Consider the following 21,673-nt stretch of genomic DNA (forward strand, 5'->3'; position numbering starts at 1 on the left):
TAGACACCATCTCCAAATATAATTATCCCAAATCACAACTTTTAAAAATATTCCACAATAGGCTTTTCTATATTAAGGGGAAAAAATGTATGTGTCTAAAACATGTTAAGGTTTTGGTTGTGTAGAAGGTCATAGAAACCAAAAAGATTACCTGAAATATGATAAGCCTATCACTGGCTTCCTGGGGTTTTAAGCCACTAGCCATTGGACCATTCTGAAACAAAAAGTTAAACACAAAATAAAAGGAAGTGTTGTATTCAAATTTCATGAGCTCAAAGTATATGCACATCAAAGCTAGTTTTCATTCACGTCACATCAATGTTAAGAAACTTCGTTCTTTAATTGTAGAAAAGGACTCAGGGAAGTGACTCATTTGGAAATATTTTCAAGTAAAAAAAGCCAAGTTAATACCACACCTTCTAATTTCAGGAAATTCTTAAAATTAAAAATGAGTACTTCTCATTTCTTAGGCAACCAGGCGAGGAAGGGTCAGTAAGCAGTCTATAGGAAGCACGTATCATGCCTGGTTTTGAACTAAAACACCAATGCCACGGAACTCACAGCTTTTAGCATTCTAATATTTATTTGCAGAGTGACATAGAATCTTAACATTCCAGTCGGGCTTTCCTACATTAGAACGCCTTCAATACGTGGACTTCTGTGCTGCTTCATCCATGTTAGTGCATGGATCCAACCTCATAACTTCGTTAACTTTGTGGTCTTGTGTGTTCCTACTTAACAGGTACAAACTGTACCCTTCACATATTTCCTTTCTCTAGTGTATTATGATTGGTTAGAAGTGGCTCTTAGTGCACATACTCCTAGTGCAGAAGAGTCTGCACTAAAACTCATAAATGAAGGACTAAAACAGGAACTCATCTGTCTTGTCCACGTTGGTGTCTTCCGCACCAAGGTCAGTGCCTGCCACACGCTGGGTGCTCTACAGTGTTTGTGGAACTAGGGAAAGCTGAAGAAGGATGACATTTAACCACATGTGAACAGGATTTGGCCACACAAAGTTAGAAAGCTACCAAACAACTTCAGGAACAGACCAATGATATAATATGGATTGCACTTTTAGATTCCTCATTTCCTGGATTGCTCTCATGAAAATGAAACTCCCATTTCATTCATGAAACTCTCTAGGGAGAGTCATGAAACTTGGCATAGAATCTTTATGCACTTTGCCAGCTCTATTGACTCTTCCCAAAAATACAAACAGGAAAAACCAGAGTTGTACCAAATCATAGTCCAAGTAGAAGTGGTGACAGTCTCGGAGGAAGACCTCCACGGTACTAATTAGCTCCTTCCTGAAACGCGGCTGCAGTGAGACTAATTCGTTCTGAACTTCACTGGCACGTGTCAGAAGCTTCTCCCAAGAATAGCGCAGAGTATCAACTTTGTCCATCTCTTCCTTTGTTATGAGAAGACCGTATTTGTTAAGCAGGGCATAGGATTCCTACACAAAAGAAGGAAAATTTAATTTCTGCCGGTCAGATGCATAAATCTACTCACTCACTTATTAAAGTGATAGAATGGAAAAGATCGGTATGATAGGGAAACTACCCCGAGAGTTCTTTCCTTCTTGCAAACCATAAAAGCTTAAATGAGCAACCGAGCCCCTAAGCTTCAGTTTCCTCTACGGTAAAATGAGAAAATTCCTGGCTGCTTCACAGGATTTTTGTGAATATCCACAAATATCATTTTAAATGAATTTCAAAAACTATAAACCATTATGCAAATAAAAGATATTTTTATTTAGGCCCCTAAGTTGTATTTCAAGACTTCGAGATGAAAAACATAAGCTAATCTAACTGCTAATATTAGCATAATAAAATAAATCAGGGTTTTAACTCTATGCCATTTCATTTTGTTGGTAAGAGGTTCCAATAGTAAGACACACAAGGGTACTGCTGCATCAAAGCCTGAGCCCAGGCATTGACCTCAAGATACAAAATCCTCGACTACTGTCTTGGCTAAAAGAGTTTGGTTTTCATGAGAAAGGATTTTCCCTAAATATCTCTGCCCTCCTCTCCCGGCGTTAGTTCTCTACATACAGGTGGAACGAATACCTGATCATTAATTTGGGTAAAAGACTTGATGTGGACAAGCCTAGCCCAGTGCCTTTCTCCCTCTTTCTTCTTCCTCCTTGAAGGCAACCCACTGGTCTGCCCTCCAGTGTCAATAGAGTGAAGCAGGGTGGGGTGCCTGAATGGCTCAGTGAAGCGTCCGACTTCGGCTCATATCACGATCTCACGGTTCGTGAGTTCAAGCCCCATGTCGGGCTCTGTGCTGACAGCTCGGAGCCCGGAGCCTGCTTCCGATTCTGTGTCTCCCTCTCTCTCTGCCCCTCTACCACTCATGCACGCTCGCTCTCTCTCTCTGTCTCTCTCTCTCAAAAATAAAGCATTAATTTTTTTTTTTTAAATAGAGTGAAGCAGGGTAATAGAGGGGCCTGCAGCTTTTCAATTCTGCTTCTGACGTACAAATAAGTTCAACAATTCTGGGATGTAGTCATCACAAGCAGTGTGTGTGCATGGATTTGTGTGGTAATGGGAATATGGGAGTTTGTACACTAAGCCATGTCTTCCAAATAAGTTCTATCAGGAACAAAAGGTTGTATTTTTACCTTGACTATTTGACTACAGTTTTGTCTGAATGCTCAGACAGGGGGAAACAGGGGTGTCGGTTACTGGGCCTTCCCTTCAAATGCCCAGGGACGCTCCTGGTTCTACACAAAGCAGGGACTCTTTATCTTATGTTTCAATTCCCAAGAAGGGCACGGTGGGCCACATGATTTTCCTGACCCAATACGGCAAAGGTGCAAGCATTTAATTATCTGAACCATTTTCATGGTTGTTTGAAACTTTCCAAAATTCAAAGAGGGGCACAGAAAATGTGAGACTGGTATACAATCCTCACCATCAGAATTTAAGTCCAGGGGTGCCTGGGTGGTTCAGTCAGCTAAGCGTCCAACTCTTGGTTTAGGCTCAGGTCATGATCTCACGGTTCGTGAGTTTGACCCCTGCATGGGGCTCCACGCTGACAGCATGGAGCCTGCTTGGAATTCTCTCTCTCTCCCTCTCTTTGCCCTTCTCCTGCTCACTCTCTCTGTCTTTCTCTCAAAATAAATAAATAAACTTAATAAAAAAATTTTTTTAAAGAATTTAAGTCCAGACATTTAAGTTATGAAGTGCTAAAATGGCATTTTTTTTTCTGGAATCATTTTAATGCTATAATCATACTGGTTTCATTCAAAAGAATAATACAGTGATCTGTTCCTGAGCAAACAATTTCATACAGGAGAGAAAATATGATACAGCATAATTATAAAAGAAATGTGTAACACATATCAAGCTGAATAATTTCTTTGACCCTTGGTTTCCTTATGTTAAACGAGGTGTTGAGTAAGGATTAAATGTGTTAATACAGAATTAATACATGAATGGACACTGTTAGTACCTATAGGGACCAAAATGTGCCACTTTGCCACATTATTTTGAATCAAAGTCACTTAAGAAATAGCCAATTCAAAAAGAACTCTCTGACACGCTGCCCGACTTTTTCTCCAGAAACCAGGAAATAAATCTCCTGTGTGAAAGGCAGCCTCTCAGAACCAGGAGGTAAAGAAACATCCTTATCACCAGGGATAGGACATTTAGAGCTGAGAAGGCTATATAACAACCCTTGTTTCTTTTTACTAATTTACTACCACAGCCCAACACTTATTCAGAATTCCTTACTAATTGAAGCTCCCAAAGTTCAGTTTTCTTCATCCTGTCAATTCCTCACGGATTTATTGTCTCTTTGTCTGAAAAGCATAAAAACAGCCTGCCTTGGTCATTTCTTTAGGTCTCAATTTCATTATTGGGCCTCTGTGTGCACATAGTTAAACTTTGGTTTTACTCCTATTAGTAGGTCTCATGTCAATTTAAGTTTTAAACCAGCTGGAGAATCTTGAAGGGTAGAGGAAGAATTTTTCCTCCCCTACAGTTGCATCCAGGTTCTGTTTTCCAGCTGGTATTCCCATCCTGACTGCTAGGAGTACTGTCTGGGGTAATGGCAGCTGCCTCTTTCCCTGGAAAACTGTCCTCAGCTAAATGGGAGTCTCCTCCTGGGGAGATGATGGTCAATAACCAACTGTCTCAGGGGTACAAAGGGCAGTCTCCCTTCCCTCAAAGTGGAAGCAACTGTGTGGAATTCATGCTCCAGAGCACCCTGTGGGAAATCTGTCTACAGCTAAGCTCACACTCTCCCTTAGCTCCCCCACCTCTGACCTGACCTCATCATTCCTATTTCCCTCACACTCCCTTCTCCTATGAGCACTTATCAGTAGATCACTTGTACAGAAATCCTCATCTCAGGCTCTGCAGTTAGGGACTTTAGATGCCATGCAAAGGTCTAGAACTGGCCCACAGAAGGTACCCTGTAAGGTTAGGTATCATCATTACTGAAATTATTCTTAGGTTAAGCATCCATCTGTAACCACCATCCCTACAGTCCACAGCTAGTCAATACTTCAGCTAATATCACTCAACATGATGAGCTATTCCCATAATGAACCAATGATTATCAGTTACCTCAATAGGTCCTACTTGAAAGTCAATGGAGATTTGCTGCTCCCGGATTTCTTTCAGTGCTGCCATAGCAATCCGAATATCATCTAGGTCTTTAATCTGACGATTCAGTTTTTTATTGAATTCTTCAATAAGTGTAAAAATGTTTTCCATCTCACTCCTGTACTTTTTGTTACAGTGACGACCGATGACGACCATCCAGGCCTTTGTCTCAGCAGCCAGAGTGAACTTCAAGTCAGCTGTAAAACCCAAATGTCCACAGTTCAGTTTGAAAAACTTGAACCAGTATGAAAAAACAGAGCACTGCTGTTCACCAATAATAAACACTTTGCAACTTACAGCTTTGTGGTGCATAAAAAAAATTAAACTGGAAAAAGTTAGATTTCCTACTCATCATTTATTCATTTATTTTATAAAGCTGGTCTTACAACAATGCGAAACATATTTCAAAAATGCTTTAAAAAGTACATGTCAAAGCCATTGAAGATTAGCCTCAAAAGTTTACAATTATTTATTAAAGGAAGGGTACATTTTAATTGCAAATACAACACACTCATTCTCTTTCTCTGAAATAGCATTTATTTTCAAGGTTTAGCAGCAAAGTGTTCAAAATAGTCCAGAATATATAATTATGCAGAAGGGAATTAAAAACAAATCTACAAATTGGTCTGAAAACTTGAAGCCCATAAAAACTTTAAGACAGCTAGAACTCTCTGGCATACTAATCTAGGTAAAGAGACAGAACAATACAGTTGAATTTTGATGACTGTATGAAAGAAAACGAACCAACCTGTGTACAGAGCAATGGCACCCACACAGATGTACTCCGGCTCGGCATTAATTTCCTGCTCCAGCTTTTGAAAATAGACAATCTGAGATTCAAATTCAGAAAGCAAGGGGTTTTTTGTAATAACCGTCATAATTGTTTCTTCTTTCTCTTTTTGCCAAATATGATTGTAGCGCTTGAAGCAATCCATAGATGTAATAACTTCCTAGAATACAAATAACAGATTTGTGTTCAGAGGGAAGATGTGGAAATGGCATCACGGTATAAGTGAATGTTGCTCAACTGCTGATGGTTCCCGTGGATTTATTAAATGTTTAATTAGTGAGGCACCTGGGTGGCTCAGTCAGTTAAGCGTCCGCCTCTTGATTTCAGCTCAGGTCATGATCTCACAGTTCATGAGTTCAAGTCCCGCACTGGGCTCTGTGATGGCAGTGCAGAGCCTGCATGAGATTCTCTCTGCCTCTCTCTCTGCACCTCCCTGCTCGCTCTTCCCCTCTCTCTCTCAAAGTAAATATAAAATAAAATAAAATAAAATCATAAAATGTTTAATTAGTGAGCTGTTTAATTATTTAAAAATGCCATAGGATTGGTACTAGATACAATATGGGCATAGTAACTCAGGAGTAGTAACAATGAAATTGTTAGCCTTCCTAGCCAAAAGGAGAAGGGGACAATTTCTAGAAACTAGAAAAAGAGAGTCCATGAAGACTTTTGTGGACAAGACCCTCTTGATTGGAGTTGGGTCTTCATTCAAAAACCACAGTTCAGGGGCGCCTGGGTGGCTCAGTCGGTTAAGTGTCCGACTTTGGCTCAGGTCATGATCTCATGGTTCGTAAGTTAGAGAGCCTTGTGTGGGGCTCTGTGCTGACAGCTCAGAGCCTGGAGCCTGCTTCAGATTCTGTGTCTCCTTCTCTCTCTGCCCTACCCCTGCTCATGCTCTCTCTCTCTCTCTTTCAAAACTAAATTTAAAAAATTTTTAAAAAACCCACAGTTCAAAATCATGCCACAACAGGGGTGCTATGGAAAAAATTAGGCTAAGGTCACTCTCTTTCCCCTGCCCCACACCCCCGCCCCCAGCCCCAGACCTCTGCCACGACTCTGTCGTTGGTAAAATCTATTGGAAGCCTCAATGGAAAACTATTAATTTGTTCCATAAGGTCAGAGGGTGGAGATAAGATCTGGAGGGGCAAACAGAATACATCCTGTATCAAACCCCACCTGGCAGATTGCATGAAACCACGTAAAATGTATAAACTCATTGGATTAGAAGTGACGTCTGTGCAATATTAAATCTTCCCATCCAGGAACACAGTATGTGTTTCCAAATCTTCCAATTTTTTTTTTAATTACATGTTAAGTGTTATGGGAATCTTCATAGAGACTCCAGACACTCTTTATTGCGCATATTCCTAGGTATTTTTCAGCGATGTGATTATTGTAAACAGGATCTCTTTTCCACTATTTTTACAACTGGCTATGGATGGCATATAAGTTTAAAAAATTGATTTTTTAATCAACAGTCCTGTTTGCTACAAAGTGTGCTTCTGTAAGATGAACTGGCTCATTCATGTTTGGTAACTAGAGAGTGATGTCAACATAATGGGGAGGTGACATTATCAAATGCTATTTTTCCCAGCATGCTGTTCTGTACCAGCTAAAGCAGCCGGCCGCGGAGGGGCGGAATTGTGTGTGCACACCCCTTCCAGCACTTTTTCCTTTGGGGCCAGTTTGGTCCTGCTTTGTTTTGAGGCTGTTCTCTGCACAGTTCAGCCTGATCTTTGGACATCTAATCCTTGTTTCAACTGTTTCTCACACCCACCTTTTACCAAGTTCTGTCACCTTTTAATAGTAAAGCTCTTTATTTACGATACCATTTTTAAATGGGTTAAAATTTTACTATGATTGCCTCTGTTTTTGTAACTACTCGGTTACAAACCTTCCTAGGTTTTGTGTGTCTGCCTCAATTCTGTTTTTCTCATAATCCGTGTTATATTTGATGTGCAACTTTGCAAAACAGTGTTTTCAGGAATGTTTATTGTATGACAGCAGAAATGTCAATTACCTTTCAACAAACTTTAACCTGACTCTCATTGGGCCATATTTTTTTTTTTTAGATCAGCCTCTTGGATTTATATAATAGATAATCATATCACCTATAAATAATTAAAGATTTGGCTCCTCATTTCTTATGCGTCTACCTCTTGGGAATCAACTTTTTCTATTCGCTTATATTATAATTTCAGAGATACATCTGCGTGAGAAAAAATGTTTTAACTGGGATAGAATTTAAAATGCCATTATTTGAAAAAATATAGCATACCAACAGCATTCTAAATGGCCCAGTCACTTAAGTAAAGCTTACCAACTTGCACTAAACCAAATGGCTTCACTCCAATCCCCAAATGCAGCGAAAGTGTCCCACATGCCTCGGGTGCAATAGCCGTTGAGACGTCCCAGACTTCAATTAAAATTGGAAAGCTAAGCCCGCCACGACTTATCCCAGCCAAAGTGACCCCCTTGCATGGACTGAGATGTTGACATGCACACCCAGAATGAATTGCAACAGTATGTAGACATTCACAAGTGTAGGATGACGTGGAGAATGAATTACAGATTACCAAAGATGCCAAAATATGGGTAGAAATTCCAGAATCCTGAGCTCTTTAAACATCCTAGACTTTATAATATTAAGAACATACCCTAACTAAATACGTTGAGACTCTCATTTATCTTTTCTGATGGTGTCACTCTTTATTAAGTTGGAAGTTTTTAAAGTGGAGGTAACCTAGGGCTTAAAGGAAAAATTGCACGAACTGTGGATGTAGAGCTGAAGCTATTTTTATTGCCAAGGTTATTTAAATTGTTTGGTCCAGCTCATCTTTCCAAGCCAGGCAATGTTGGAAGTTGGTGGCTAGCCTACAGATCTGCTGAATGTAGGTCAGGTTTACAATCTGATCCAGTCAGCGATGGCAAGAAGAAAGGGGCTGGGATCACAGGATTTTCCATAGTTGAGCCAGAATCACCCAGAAGGGTCTTTGGCTATAGAGAGCTGATCATGTCTAGTATGATGACGACGTGTGTATTTATTCTTCCAGAAACACTATGTCCATCTCGTCAGTCTGGAAAAAGTCCAAGTTATTCTAAGTGCCTAAGATTTGCACACTTCCTTCGTGTAATATAAAAGCAAATGCGACAGAAATAACACGGAGATAAGCATTTTGTTGCCAGCAGTATGCTAATTTCAACGACTATGCTTACCCTTAGATTTTCATAATAGTGGCTGCTTATATTCAGAGAAAGTAATGAGCTTCATTATTGATTTATTTCATTGTATGTTCCATGATTACTGCAACATGTGGAAATATATCTGGATGTTTATCATCACCATAAAATACTTACCTTTATCATGCATACAGAGCTTGATAAACTAAGCACTAGATAAATATTTGTTAAATTGAATTATGTGAACACTGTCCCTAAGGCAAAATTAAATACAGGACCTTCAATATCTTAAGAAAGGAATATTGAAAATGCATAAATGCAAAAGCTTCCAGTTCCCTCAGGAACACATTAAAATTAAACTTAATAATATTTCTTCACATGGTTACAGCAACGGCAGCTCTCAAAATGTTTTCAAACAAATGAAGCTCATTCTATCAGAACCGAGTAATAGAAAAGATGTATTTGCTGAGTGACAACTATTCCCTCAACACGGAGAGACATTTTTAAAGAGTCAACAGGTATTGGCGGCAGTGTGAATATAAATTGTGCGTAAGTAGAAGCTGACTTCAGGGTTCTGAATCCTTTTGACAAAAACAGGCTTGCCTGAACAGAAAGGGGGGAGCTGAGAGAGGAACAGGTTGGAAGAAAACTTAATCCTAATGTACACCCCTTTCGAGTACAAGTTTGAATTGATAACACCTATTTGCTTTATTTTCCCTATGATCTCGTCTCCGTGTGGTAATACACATACGTTTTCATCTGATAGTTTATGAGATTTACCTGACTACACAAATAGGGAAAATTAAGTATAAGCCTTATTCTGCTTCAGATGATACTAGTCAGTACTGACCAGTACTCACTTGTGGTTTGAATTTTTTAGGTTTATATACTTATTTTGAGAGAGACAGTGAAAGTGCGGGAGGGCCAGAGAGAGAGGGAGAGAAAGAGAACGCCAAGCAGCCTCCACGCTGTCAGCTGCAGAGCCCGATGTGGGGCTCGAAGCCGCGAACTGTGAGATCATGACCTGAGCCGAAACCAAGAATCAGACACTTAACTGACTGAGCCACCCGGCACCCCTTAAAATTTTTTAACAGTTAGGTTTATTTGTACTAAATCAGTAAATACATAGACTTAAAGCATTAAACAGAACACAACATAAAACATAGGAATAATGGTCCTTTTTCACCTCGCAACCTAGAAAGAAAAAGTTTTAGGTAAACAAACATTTGCTGAGCACATCCAAGATTCCACAGCTCCTCACCAAAGGCACCGTGGGTGAGACCCAGGCTACGTGTAGGACACAAGCTTGTGACATTCACACAAGTACATATTGTAAAGCAAAGGGTTCTGGTGGCAAATCCTTTTGACATACCTTTTTGGTGGAGTTGATGATTGTGCTAAGCACAGAGACTAATTTCACAATCTCTTTGTTATCAGACACATTCTTATAATAGTTCCTGGTTTGCACAGGAATGGGTAAGTTTACAGATGCTATTTCAAAGGTATCTAAAACCAAAAAAAGAGAGAGAGAGAGAAATTTATATCAACAGCATAGGGAACATGCTTTAAAAAGATGAAGGGGTAGAAATGCAAGCTGGTGCAGCCACTCTGGAACACAGTATGGAGGTTCCTCACAAAACTAAAAAAAGAACTGCCCTACGACCCAGCCATTGCACTACTAGGCATTTATCCACGGGATACAGGTGTGCTGTTTCGAAGGGACACACGCACCCCCATGTTTATAGCAGCACTATCAACAACAGCCAAAGTATGGAAAGAGCCCAAATGTCCATTGATGGATGAATGGATAAAGAAGATGTGGTATATATATACAATGGAGTATTACTCAGCAATCAAAAAGAATGAAATCTTGCCATTTGCAACTATGTGGATGGAACTGGAGGGTATTATGCTAAGTGAAATTAGTCAGAGTAAGACAAAAATCATATGACTTCACTCATATGAGGACTTTAAGAGACAAAACAGATGAACATAAGGGAAGGGAAACAAAAAGAATATGAAAACAGGGAGGGGGACAAAACAGAAGAGACTCATAAATATGGAGACCAAACTGAGGGTTGCTGGAGAGTTTGGGGGAGGGGGGGTGGGCTAAATGTGTAAGGGGCACTAAGGAATCTACTCCTGAAATCATTGTTGCACTATATGCTAATTTGGATGTAAATTTAAAAAAATAAAAAATTAAATTAAAAAAATTAAATAAAAAAATGTTTTAATTAAAAATTTTTGAAAATAAATAAAATAAAAAGACAAAGGGATTTCTATAAGGAAGAAATTTCTATAAAGTAAGGACCTCTGACAATCTGCTTCTTTGTAAAAAGCAATTGAAAACTTGTCAATATCAATTTTTCAGGACTCTGGACATTACCCAAAGCTTGCAAGAATCCAAGTAGTGTTTCTTTATTTAAGAAGAAATACTAAGGGGCACCTGAGTGGCTCAGTCAGTTGAGCATCCAACTTCAGCTCAGGTCATGATCTCGCAGTCTGTGAGTTCAAGCCCCATGTCGGGCTCTGTGCTGACAGCTCAGAGCCTGGAGCCTACTTTGGATACTGTGTCTCCCTCTCTCTCTGCCCCTCCCCCACTATGCTCTGCCTCTCTCTCAAAAATAAATATTTAAAAATTTTTTAATTATAAAAAAAAGAAAAAATGCTAAAATCTTGGCAACCATAGTGAATTTTGAGGTGTTTTAACTTCCCTAGGTCCACTGTCCCCTCCTTGGCAATGTGTTTGCCTTGAGAAACACAGCCACAGCTTAGCATCACCCAGGAGCCAGACTGGCTTTGGAGCCCCTCAAGAAGCCCCAGAGAATTCTGAGTATTTGACTCATCGTGATGTTCTCTAGAAAAGCCCCATCCAGAGTTTATCTTTATTTGACTTGACTCAGAATTCACTGGGTAAAAAAACAAAAAACAAAAACAAACAAACAAACAAAACCCCTATCACCAAAGCATTTATTAGAAAAAAACGAGCAGTAACAATTAGCTTCACAGATGCCTGAGACAATGGTACTCGTTGAGATAAACAAGAGGTTGGCCAAAAAAATTAAAGATCTGAGGAATGAGATAGATATCCACAGAGGGTGTTGTAAAATCGTGATCCCCTGGGGCTCTAAAAGTCATGCATATGTACAGAGCTGTGCACGTGCCCAGGAAAGACCTAAAATGCCCTGATCTTTTACTTTGTCTGAACTCAGGGCCTCGCACAATCAGTAAATAAAGGCTAAGGCAGTCATGAAAACTTCCTGAGCCGTCAGGTACTCCAGCCAACATACCATCCCCTAGGCGAAGGGTGTAAGACTTACTGGTTCAGAGGATTAAGGAAATCTCTAGGCAATTGTTAGCTGACCATGAAACTAACGAGAAACTCCAGCTGTGCACACCACAGGAAAGGCAAATTCTACAGAATTAGTCCAGGAGAGTCCATAAAGTCAATAAAGAAACAAACAGTGACAACAACAACAGACTGGGGACAAGACTGCCAGATTTTCAAAGGTGCCACATTCTATTCTTTAAAATATCAAGTTTTTCACAAAAATAATAATGGTCAGCCATGCAAAGATACAAAATAGCAGTCCCCACACACAGGAACAACAGCAGTGAATAGAAACTCTACATGAGAAAACCCAACAATTGGAATTACTAGACAAAAATGTGTATATCAGCTGTTATAAATGTGTTCAGGGAATGATAGAAAACCCTAACTAAAGAATTAAAGAAGGGGCACCTGGGTGGCTCAGTCAGTTAAGCCTTCAATTCTTGATTTCGACTCAGGTCATGATCTTACGAACGGTTCCTGAGTTTGAGTCCCACACTGGGCTCTGCATTGACAGGGCAGAGCCTGCTTGGAATTCTCTCTCTCTCTCTCTCTCTGTCTCTCTCTCTCTCTCTCTCTCTCTCTCTCTCTCTCTCTCTGCGTCTCTCTCTGTCTCTCTCTCTCAAAATAAGTAAACTTTAAAAAAAAGAAAGTGTGAGAATCATGTCTCACAAAATAAAGAATAGCAATAATGAAATAGAAATACAAAAGAGTTGAATGCAAATTCTGAGATTGAGGAGAACATAAATGAAATGAGAATTCACAAGAGGGGCTCAACAGATTACAGTCTCTAGAAGAAAAAAATAGTGACCTTGAAAAGAGTTTTGTTAAGACAGAAGACTAGGTTATGGATTTAAGGTATTTCTTCTTTTTTAATGTCCATGTTTAAGATTATAAATTTCCTTCCAAGTGCTATTACAACTACATTTCATAAGTTCTGGTATTTTGTGTTTTCCTTTGCTTTCATCCTAAAAGTACTTCCCAATTTCCTTTGTGATTTCTTCTTTGGCTCATTGGTTATTTCAGAGTGTGTTATTTAATTTTTATGTATTTGGGAATTTCCCAAATCTCCTGTAACTGATTTTTACAATACGGTGGGAGAATGTACTTTGCATTATTTGAATCCTTTCAAATTTCATTTCAATACTCTGTAATTCAGCACAATGCCTATAAAAATCACAGCTGCCTTTTTCTGTAGAAATTCACAAGCTGATTCTAAAATTCATATGGAAATACTAGGGACCCAGAATAGTCATCAACAACCTTGAAAAAGGAAAACGTTGGAAGATTCATTTTCCAACTTCAAAACTTACTTCAAAGCTTCAGTAACCAAGACAGGGCGGTGCAGAAGATCAATGAAATAAAAGCAAGGGTACAAAACTAAATGCTTACTTTTACATTTATGGTCAACTGATTCTTAACAAAGGTCCCAAGAAAATGCAGCTGGGAAAAAACAGTCTTTTCAATAAATGGTACTGTCACAAGTGAATATACACAGGCAAAAAATGAATTTGAAATCCTATTTCACTCAAAATGGATCACAGGCCGAAATAGAAGTTAAAACTATAAAATATGTTAAAAAAAATAAAAAACATAGCAGTAAACCTTCATGACCTTAGGTGAAGCAACAGTTTCTTTTTTTCTTTTTTTTTCTTTTTTTTTAAGATTTTATTTTTAACCAATCTCTGTACCCAACATGGGGCTCGAACTCATTACCCCGGAGATCAAGAATCACATGCTCCGCCAACTGAACCAGGCAGGTGCCCCACAACTGCTTCTTCTTCTTTTTTTTTTTTTTTTTAATGTTTTTATTTATTTTTGAGAGAGAGTGAGAGTGTAAGCAGAGGAGGCACAGAGAGAGAGGGAGACATAGAATCTGAAGCAGGCTCCAGGCTTTGAGCTGTCAGCACAGAGCCCAACATGGGGCTCGAACCCACAGACTGCAAGATCATGACCTGAGCTAAAGTAGGAGGCTTCACTGACTGAGCCAACTAGGCGCCCCTGTTTCTTTTTTTCTCTTAAGTTTATTTATTTTGAGAGAGAGAGAGAGAGAGTACGAGTGAGGGAGGGGCAGAGAGAGAGAGGGAGAGACAGAATCCCAACCTCTGTCAGCGGGGAGCCCAAAACAGGGCATTGGATGCTTAACAGACTGAGCCACCCAGGCACCCCACCCCCCACAACCCTTTTTTAAATATAAAATCAAAAGCACCAAAAAAAAAAAAAAAAAAAAAGCAGCTAAATTGGACTTAATCAAAATTAAAACATCTATACTTTCAAAGATACCATTAAGAAAGTGAAAGACAACCCACAGAATGGAGAAAATATTTGCAAATTATGATATTGTATTGAGGTAACTAACTGTTACAGCTCACCAATGAAAAGACAAATAATCCAATATTTTAAAACATGGGCAAAAAATCTGAATAGACATTTTTCCAAACAAGATATACAAATGGCCAAAACCACGTAAGATGCTCAACATCATTAGTCATTAGGGGAGGGCAAATCTAACCCCCACTGAGGTGCCACTTTACCCCTGCGAGAATGGCTACAACCGAAGCAGACAAGGGCTGGTGAGGGTGCAGGGGGCTTTTGCGGAAGCCTGACACACCGCTGGTGGGGGTGGAAAATGGCACGACTGCTCTGGAAAACAGTTTGGCACGTCCTCAGAATGTTACGCATAAAGTTACCCTGCGGACTCAGCCATGCCACTCCTCGGTACAGACCCAACGGAAAGGAAAACAAAACACGTCTGTACAAAAACTTTATGCAGATGTTCACAGCAGTATTATGCACAAGTGTCCAAAAGCAGAAATAACCCAAATGCTCAACTAACGGATGCATCAGGAAAATGTGGCATGTCCATACAATGGAATATGACTCAGCAATAAAAAGAAATGAAGTACTGACATTTTGCTACCACATGAACCTTGAAAAGACCATGCGAGGGGCGCCGGGGTGGCTCAGTCAGTTAAGTGTCTGACTTCGGCTCAGGTCATGATCTCAAGGTTTGTGGGTTCGAGCCCCGCGTTGGGCTCTATGCTGACAGCTCAGAGCCTGGAGCCTGCTTCGGATTCTGTGTCTGACCCTCTCTCTCTGTTCATCCCCCCTGCTTTTGCTCTGTCTTTCTCTCTCTCAAAATAATAAACATTTAAAAAAATTTTTTAAGAAAAAGAAAGTGTTATGCTAAATAAAGGAAGTCACAAAAGACCATGTACAGTATGATTCCATTTATATCAAATGTCCAGAGCAAGCAAATCCATAAAGACAAAGTAGGTCGGTGGTTCCCAGGGGCTGGGGGGAGGGGGATGGGGAGTGAGAAAAATGATCTAAAATTAAATAGTGGGTGATGAGCATACAACTCTGTGAATATACTAAAACCACCAAATTGTACACATTAAAAGGATAAATTCTTAAATAAAGGACACATTTTATGTAAGTTATATCTCAAAACTGTTATTTTTTTCTAATGCAGCTTATTTTTTTAATTCATTTGTCATGACAAACACATACAGACAACTTTCCATTAAACATTTTTTCTTCTCCATTTTAGACATAATTCATGACTGAGCATATTCTGAGTTTAGAAAATTCTGCATTTTAGACTATTTTAGGAAGTAAAGCAGTGTTTCCAAATAGTATAAAAATTGAAGTTAACACAATAACATACGCTTTTTTTTTTTTTAGCTTCAATAAATACTATTGTAAGTTGTGGGCAACACTGTTCTGAGCTATCTTTCTCTTTCTCAGTGACAGACTATCTCAAAGAGGTACCTGTTTCGGTTTCTTGTGATGGTTAGCTGATTTACCATGCAGGAATATAAATAATAATTGAAAATTACATGGCGTCTCCCTTTTGCAGGGTTGCTGTAGAAAGAGTTTGCAGGACTAAAGACAACATTTAATATCGCTAGCAACTGGATATCATATGTTCTCTAATTTTGCAGACTATAAATGAAAACCATGAGACATACGGCAAAAATCACAACACATTAGCACAACAGGACACATACTGGGTTAAAATACAAACTATGTCTTAAATGTCAGAAAATATTCATTGCAATGATGACAAGTTTCTCTTTAAACTGTGAGACTAAAGTCTTCCTTGTCCCCCTGTTCTTTTCATTACCAGGGACCAGAAATCAGTGAGGCAGCCATATCTGTGATGTATACACTAAATATATAACATTTATAATGGCGATATTAAAATACGTGGACCTTCATATTATATTAACTTAAAACTGGCTCATAGATTTATATTCCAATCAACACTGATTTAAGAATTGCACGGAGGGAAAATACATTTTAGCTCCATCAATGTTGGTTTTCAATGACTGGTTAAAAAGGACTAAAGGAACATTTACCTTGAGGTTCATTTTCTCCAATTTCAGCATCAGAATCACTGTCTTCATTATTCTGCAAAGCAGCCATTGTTCTTTCCTGCATCTTTTTCTACAAAGCGAAAGGATATTCTTCAGCTCAGCCCCATCCATAACAGAAGAACCTTCCATATGAAATGATTCCTTCACCCACACCCACCTTAGACAACAGCTCGCTGCTCCACTGTCTAATGCCCTTGGTGACATTGACGATGCACTCCACAGCTTTGTTCAGCGTCTGCTGTATGTCTTCCAGGGCAGGGGCCATGGCAATGTTGGGAATGGCCAGAGTGATGTCCGCCCGGAAAATGGGCAGACTGTTCTGCTTCCTCTTCGATGTACTGTTACTGTCTGAGTTAACACAAAAGAGGGAAGCCTTACTATTTTTTATTTAAAATGGGTTTTATTTCATTTTAAGCTGGAAAAATTAAAGCACCTAGAACAATACATAATAGATATATATACTCAGACAAATATTTGGTAGATGAATGAAAACTAACTCGTTTTTTTTTAAATTTTTTTTTTTAACGTTTATTTATTTTTGGGACAGAGAGAGACAGAGCATGAATGGGGGAGGGGCAGAGGGAGAGGGAGACACAGAATTGGAAACAGGCTCCGGGCTCTGAGCCATCAGCCCAGAGCCTGACGCGGGGCTCGAACTCACGGACCGCGAGATCGTGACCTGGCTGAAGTCGGACGCTTAACCGACTGCGCCACCCAGGCGCCCCGAAAACTAACTCGTTTTATCCAACATAACAACAGTTCAGTGGGACCGACGCATTTTCTACTGATGCAAGCCACTGGTGCCCCCTCCATAACGGACACCCACTATGTGGGATCAGGCTTAAATATGTAAACTGTTAGCCAAAATACTGAGAAGGATGCTGTTCACATACCACCATGCCACCAAATTAAATGTTAAATGGAGAATAAGGAAGCAAGGCATGAAGAAGAAGAATGACTATCAGAATAAGGCAAAGTCAGAGCACATAACCAAACACCTTTCTACCACAGTGTGTATAATCCAAACTGGGAGCAGTGAAAGAGTGGAGAAGAAATAAGGTGTAACTCACCATTTATAACTAAGGGGCTTTTAAAGTTGCATGTAGGTATAAGTATCAGTATAGCATAGATATATAAATGTGGGGGGGGGGGGGTGTGCACGTGTGTCTGTAACTTTATATAGTTGGAAATACTTGCAATATATACAGTTGGAAACACATGTGATTTAATATTCAGCATATCAACCAACGCTTGATAAGTTCTAATAATACCCTGGTGTTAAATAAAAGGATTATCTTCCCTTCCAAAGTGAAATAAAGCATAATAAACCATGCTACCAATCAAAAAATCCCTTCAATGTACCCACTGTTACTCATCTACTTTTAATTATTAAAGACGCTTCCCCTTAAATGCCAATATTCAAAATAAATAAAAAGGGTTTATTGCCCTATTATTTTTCTATTCTAATTAATATTTTATTTTAATTTTTAATTTAAAATGTGATTGCAGAATGTCTCTAGATTTGATGGATTTTTGTGGCTCATCTGGGAATACAACATGTGTTTCTGAACTGTGCTGAGGACAGGATGATTGTATTAAGAATGAGCAAACTAGGGGCACCTGGGTGGCGCAGTCGGTTGAGCGTCCGACTTCAGCCAGGTCACGATCTCGCGGTCCGTGAGTTCGAGCCCCGCGTCAGGCTCTGGGCTGATGGCTCAGAGCCTGGAGCCTGTTTCCGATTCTGTGTCTCCCTCTCTCTCTGCCCCTCCCCCGTTCATGCTCTGTCTCTCTCTGTCCCAAAAATAAATAAATGTTGAAAAAAAAAAAATTTAAAGAATGAGCAAACTAGCTGGAAAGTAGCAAATTGACCCAAAAAATAGTAAAAACATTTTCTGTTTTGGAAAGTATGGATTAATAAGACCTACTTCACAGAATTATTGGCATAATCAAAGTTCATAAAGTATAAACTTACACAGAGGCTGTTAGTAAATGGTGGATTTTTTTTAATTATTTACAAATAGCAGGAATATACACACACACAAGCAGCAACCATGCCTGACCCGCCAGTAGGCAAGCTGTGCAGAATTATTACCCCGGAAGTTCACCATGTTGCAGGAATGAATGCGCTTGCGGATGGCCTCCAGTGCGTTTCTTGTAACTTTCAGAAGCGCATCCGTGTTTAGATGGTTAAAATGGGAGAGTAACCCGCAGGCTTCCTCTTCTAATATCTCAGTCTCCTTCTTCTTTCTCAGGACTGTCGCCAAAGGCAAGAGGCCTGCCGGGGCCTTGAGGGATGACGTCAAGGTGTCGGAATTTCCTTCTCTCTTTGCTGTTACAAGATGAGAAGATGGAGGGAGATGGAAAGAAAGAGAACCATCTATCGCAATTGAAGAGATAAGATAAATTACGTGCAAGTTTAATCATACTTAGATGCCAGATTTCCTAGAAAGCGAGGAAGAGGAAATTGGGGCACCACATGGGTTATTGGAGGCCTCTCTGCTCCACAGTGTGAGGAAACAGGAGGAGAGGCCTGAGCTATGGCTGAAAAAGCAAGACGGGGCCTCAGGGACCTGGGTTCTGATGCTCTCTCTTCTATCAACAGCCATAAAGCCTCGGAGGAATCACTTTCCTTCTCTGCCTGTCAGTGTCCTCATCCCCACAAAAGGTTTGCTTTAGGATAGACAGAGATCCTCTAATGGCAATTCCAATCCGTCATCCATCCTACTCTACTGACAAGGTACATGCTTGTAGAATTTCACAAAAAAAATAATGGGACTAATGACAATAGGCTCAGAATCATAACTTCAGATTTATAAATGTCCTTATAAAATTGGGAGAGTGTTTACAGAAGTGTGAAAGTAACTGATATATAGCAAATGAAATTTTAGTTTTCAGTAATGCCCTTGGACAAGTAAGACCCTTCCATTACCCCATCTCTTACCTGAACTTTTGTTTTTTGAATCAGCACTATTTACATTAGATACTTTGTCACTTTCTTCTTTGGACAGAACTTCCACATCCAGCAACATATTTATTAGTTCATTCACTGCTTCCTCCACTAATGAGCTTTTAAAATTTAGTATCTGAGCACCATTTACACAAAGGTCCTACCAAAAAAAAAAAGAAGAAGAAGAAAAACAGTGTCATATTTGTTTATCTAGTTCTTTTTTTTCTAATGTTTATTTATTTTTTGTTTTTTGAGAAAGAGAGACAGAGTGTGAGCAGGAGAGGAGCAGAGAGAGAGGGAGACAGACTCCAAAGTAGGCTCCAGGCTCTGAGCTGTCAGCACAGAGCCCAACACGGGGCTCAAACTCACAGACCATGAGATCATGATCTGAGCTGAAGTTGGACACTAAACCAACTGAGCCACCCAGGCACCCCTGTTTATCTAACTCTTAAGACCATATCAGTACCAGTAGTAATGCCATAGATTTAGCTTCTAGATTGGATTTTGGCCTCCAATAATGCAGGGCCACACCCCTCACATTAATCCTGGCAGGTATATAAAAGAATGCATTAAAAATAAGAAGCCAACTTGATCAGCTCAGGTAGACCAAAATTATACTTACTTCTCCAACAGTAAAGAAAATACCTCCAAATGCTTATCATCAGCCTCTCTGTCCATGAAGCTTCCTTTATTTCACATCAATCTGCTCTAGTCAGCCTTCTTTCTCTCCTCACCTTTGACAATAAGCCATAGTCAGCCCCTAATTAATTTCAGATATTCCACTCCCCTCTCGTGAGATTCCATGTTTCTCAAGAATGAGATTTAACAAATATAAACTAATAATGATTGGGGCACTATGATCAGTTCTGTAGGGTGATAGATACAGATAGATAGATGATAGATAGATAGATAGATAGATAGATAGATAGATAGATAGATAGAGACAGATGATGTAGACAGTCAGCAATTTACCACCTAGTTGGACAATAAGTCCATGCAATAATAGACCCTGTTAGTTGGTGACAGTCTCTGGTTCCTTTCCAAGGCCCACCATTACTCATCTTGAAACTCTTCTAATGTGTTCATGGACCATCTACTCCAAATGTCAGCTTCACGGCTCATTTACCTCCTCATCACCAATGACCTTCACCTCCACTCCGCTGCTGCAGGGCACATGGCATTTTGATACCATTTACATAGGAACATTCTGATGTGTCCTGAAATAAACTATTAAACTTCTTTATCATCAAATAAAGCATAAAATAAGAACTTCACTCCCAATTCACAACTTCACCCAACTACCAATCTCTATCCCTAGCCTTGAGACAATTATGAAAAAGAGGCAGGTTGGAGATTGGGTAAGGGATGAGATAGAGTTAGTACCATCTAGTAACAAGTAGAGACTCCAGCACCAAAATTCCTGGGTTCAGATCCTAGTTCTGGGAAATCTTTGACTCCCAATCTGAAAATTAAGTGTTGATTATCGTAGAACCTACCTTATGTTATTGGGAATATTCCATAAGCTAATGTATATAAAATACTAGAATAGTGCCTGGCACAAAGTAAGTACTCAGGAAGTGTTTGTTTTTATTACTGGTCAGCAAAGCACACATAACCACAGGACCTACATTTGCCAAACTTGCTAATCTCATTCCATATAAATGAGCTCCTTATTTTCTGAGAGAGCACTAATATTTTTTAGAGTCTGTATCCTAAATCCTTTCACTGTACACAGCCTTTCCTAATGACATGCTTTCTCACTTCAACCATTCTTTCATCAATATCCTTACCTCCATCACTCCCTCAGCCTTCCACTGCCCCAGCCCGGAGAAGCCCAACCCACATGAACCAGGTAACCAACCCTTTCCACTTGCACAGACAAGTCAAGGCAACGCACGTACTTGGCACTGGGAATGTGGTCCCCAAATTCAGTCAGGCCCCTAATGCTACCCGGAATCATTCTACAGGACTACAGTCACATTCTTCTACCAGGCCCCATAATAGCTGTATCCTCAAATCTTTACACTGTCCTCTTCCATATACTCAGCCAGTGACCTTGATTTTTACAGCACAAAGCAAATAAAGGCCAAGAGGTGGGGACTCACCCCAATCCCTGACCCCATGCCCTCACCCAGAAGATAAACTGGCCTCTATCACTAACCCCTTATCCTTTTTCAGTGAATGCGGTTATGTCCCCTTCTGTTTAAGAATAATCACACAACGTGAGTTCTAAATCACAGACTCCCCTGCTTCCCAGACACCATACTTACTAGCCATTCTCTTTCTCCTTCCCCCTCAGCATAAGAACATACTCGGTGAACTTTAACGCAACATCTTCCTCCAGCTACCATAACAAGTTTCTGCCTCAGGGCACTTATTGTTCCCTCTGCCTGGAATTCGCTTCCCCAAAGTTACTCCCAAGGCTTT

At 39.8% G+C, this 21,673-nt stretch overlaps 1 protein-coding gene across 1 annotated transcript in view; it reads right to left on the reverse strand.

Annotated features, from left to right (window-relative positions):
* The window catches only part of DNAH5 (dynein axonemal heavy chain 5), a 291,695-nt gene that overhangs the window by 161,470 nt on the left and 108,552 nt on the right, over positions 1-21,673 (reverse strand). The window contains exons 18-26 of the mRNA XM_040494117.1: positions 19,241-19,406; positions 18,392-18,628; positions 16,457-16,647; positions 16,282-16,369; positions 9,959-10,092; positions 5,368-5,569; positions 4,581-4,816; positions 1,241-1,459; positions 152-214 (exon numbers count right to left, since the gene is read on the reverse strand). Of these exons, the coding sequence (XP_040350051.1) occupies positions 152-214; positions 1,241-1,459; positions 4,581-4,816; positions 5,368-5,569; positions 9,959-10,092; positions 16,282-16,369; positions 16,457-16,647; positions 18,392-18,628; positions 19,241-19,406 (1,536 nt within the window). The remainder of the gene's footprint in view (positions 1-151; positions 215-1,240; positions 1,460-4,580; positions 4,817-5,367; positions 5,570-9,958; positions 10,093-16,281; positions 16,370-16,456; positions 16,648-18,391; positions 18,629-19,240; positions 19,407-21,673) is intronic.

Source organism: Herpailurus yagouaroundi, unplaced genomic scaffold (genome assembly GCF_014898765.1).
Source record: "Herpailurus yagouaroundi ecotype Mexico unplaced genomic scaffold, PumYag 29, whole genome shotgun sequence".
Lineage (NCBI taxonomy): Eukaryota > Metazoa > Chordata > Mammalia > Carnivora > Felidae > Herpailurus > Herpailurus yagouaroundi.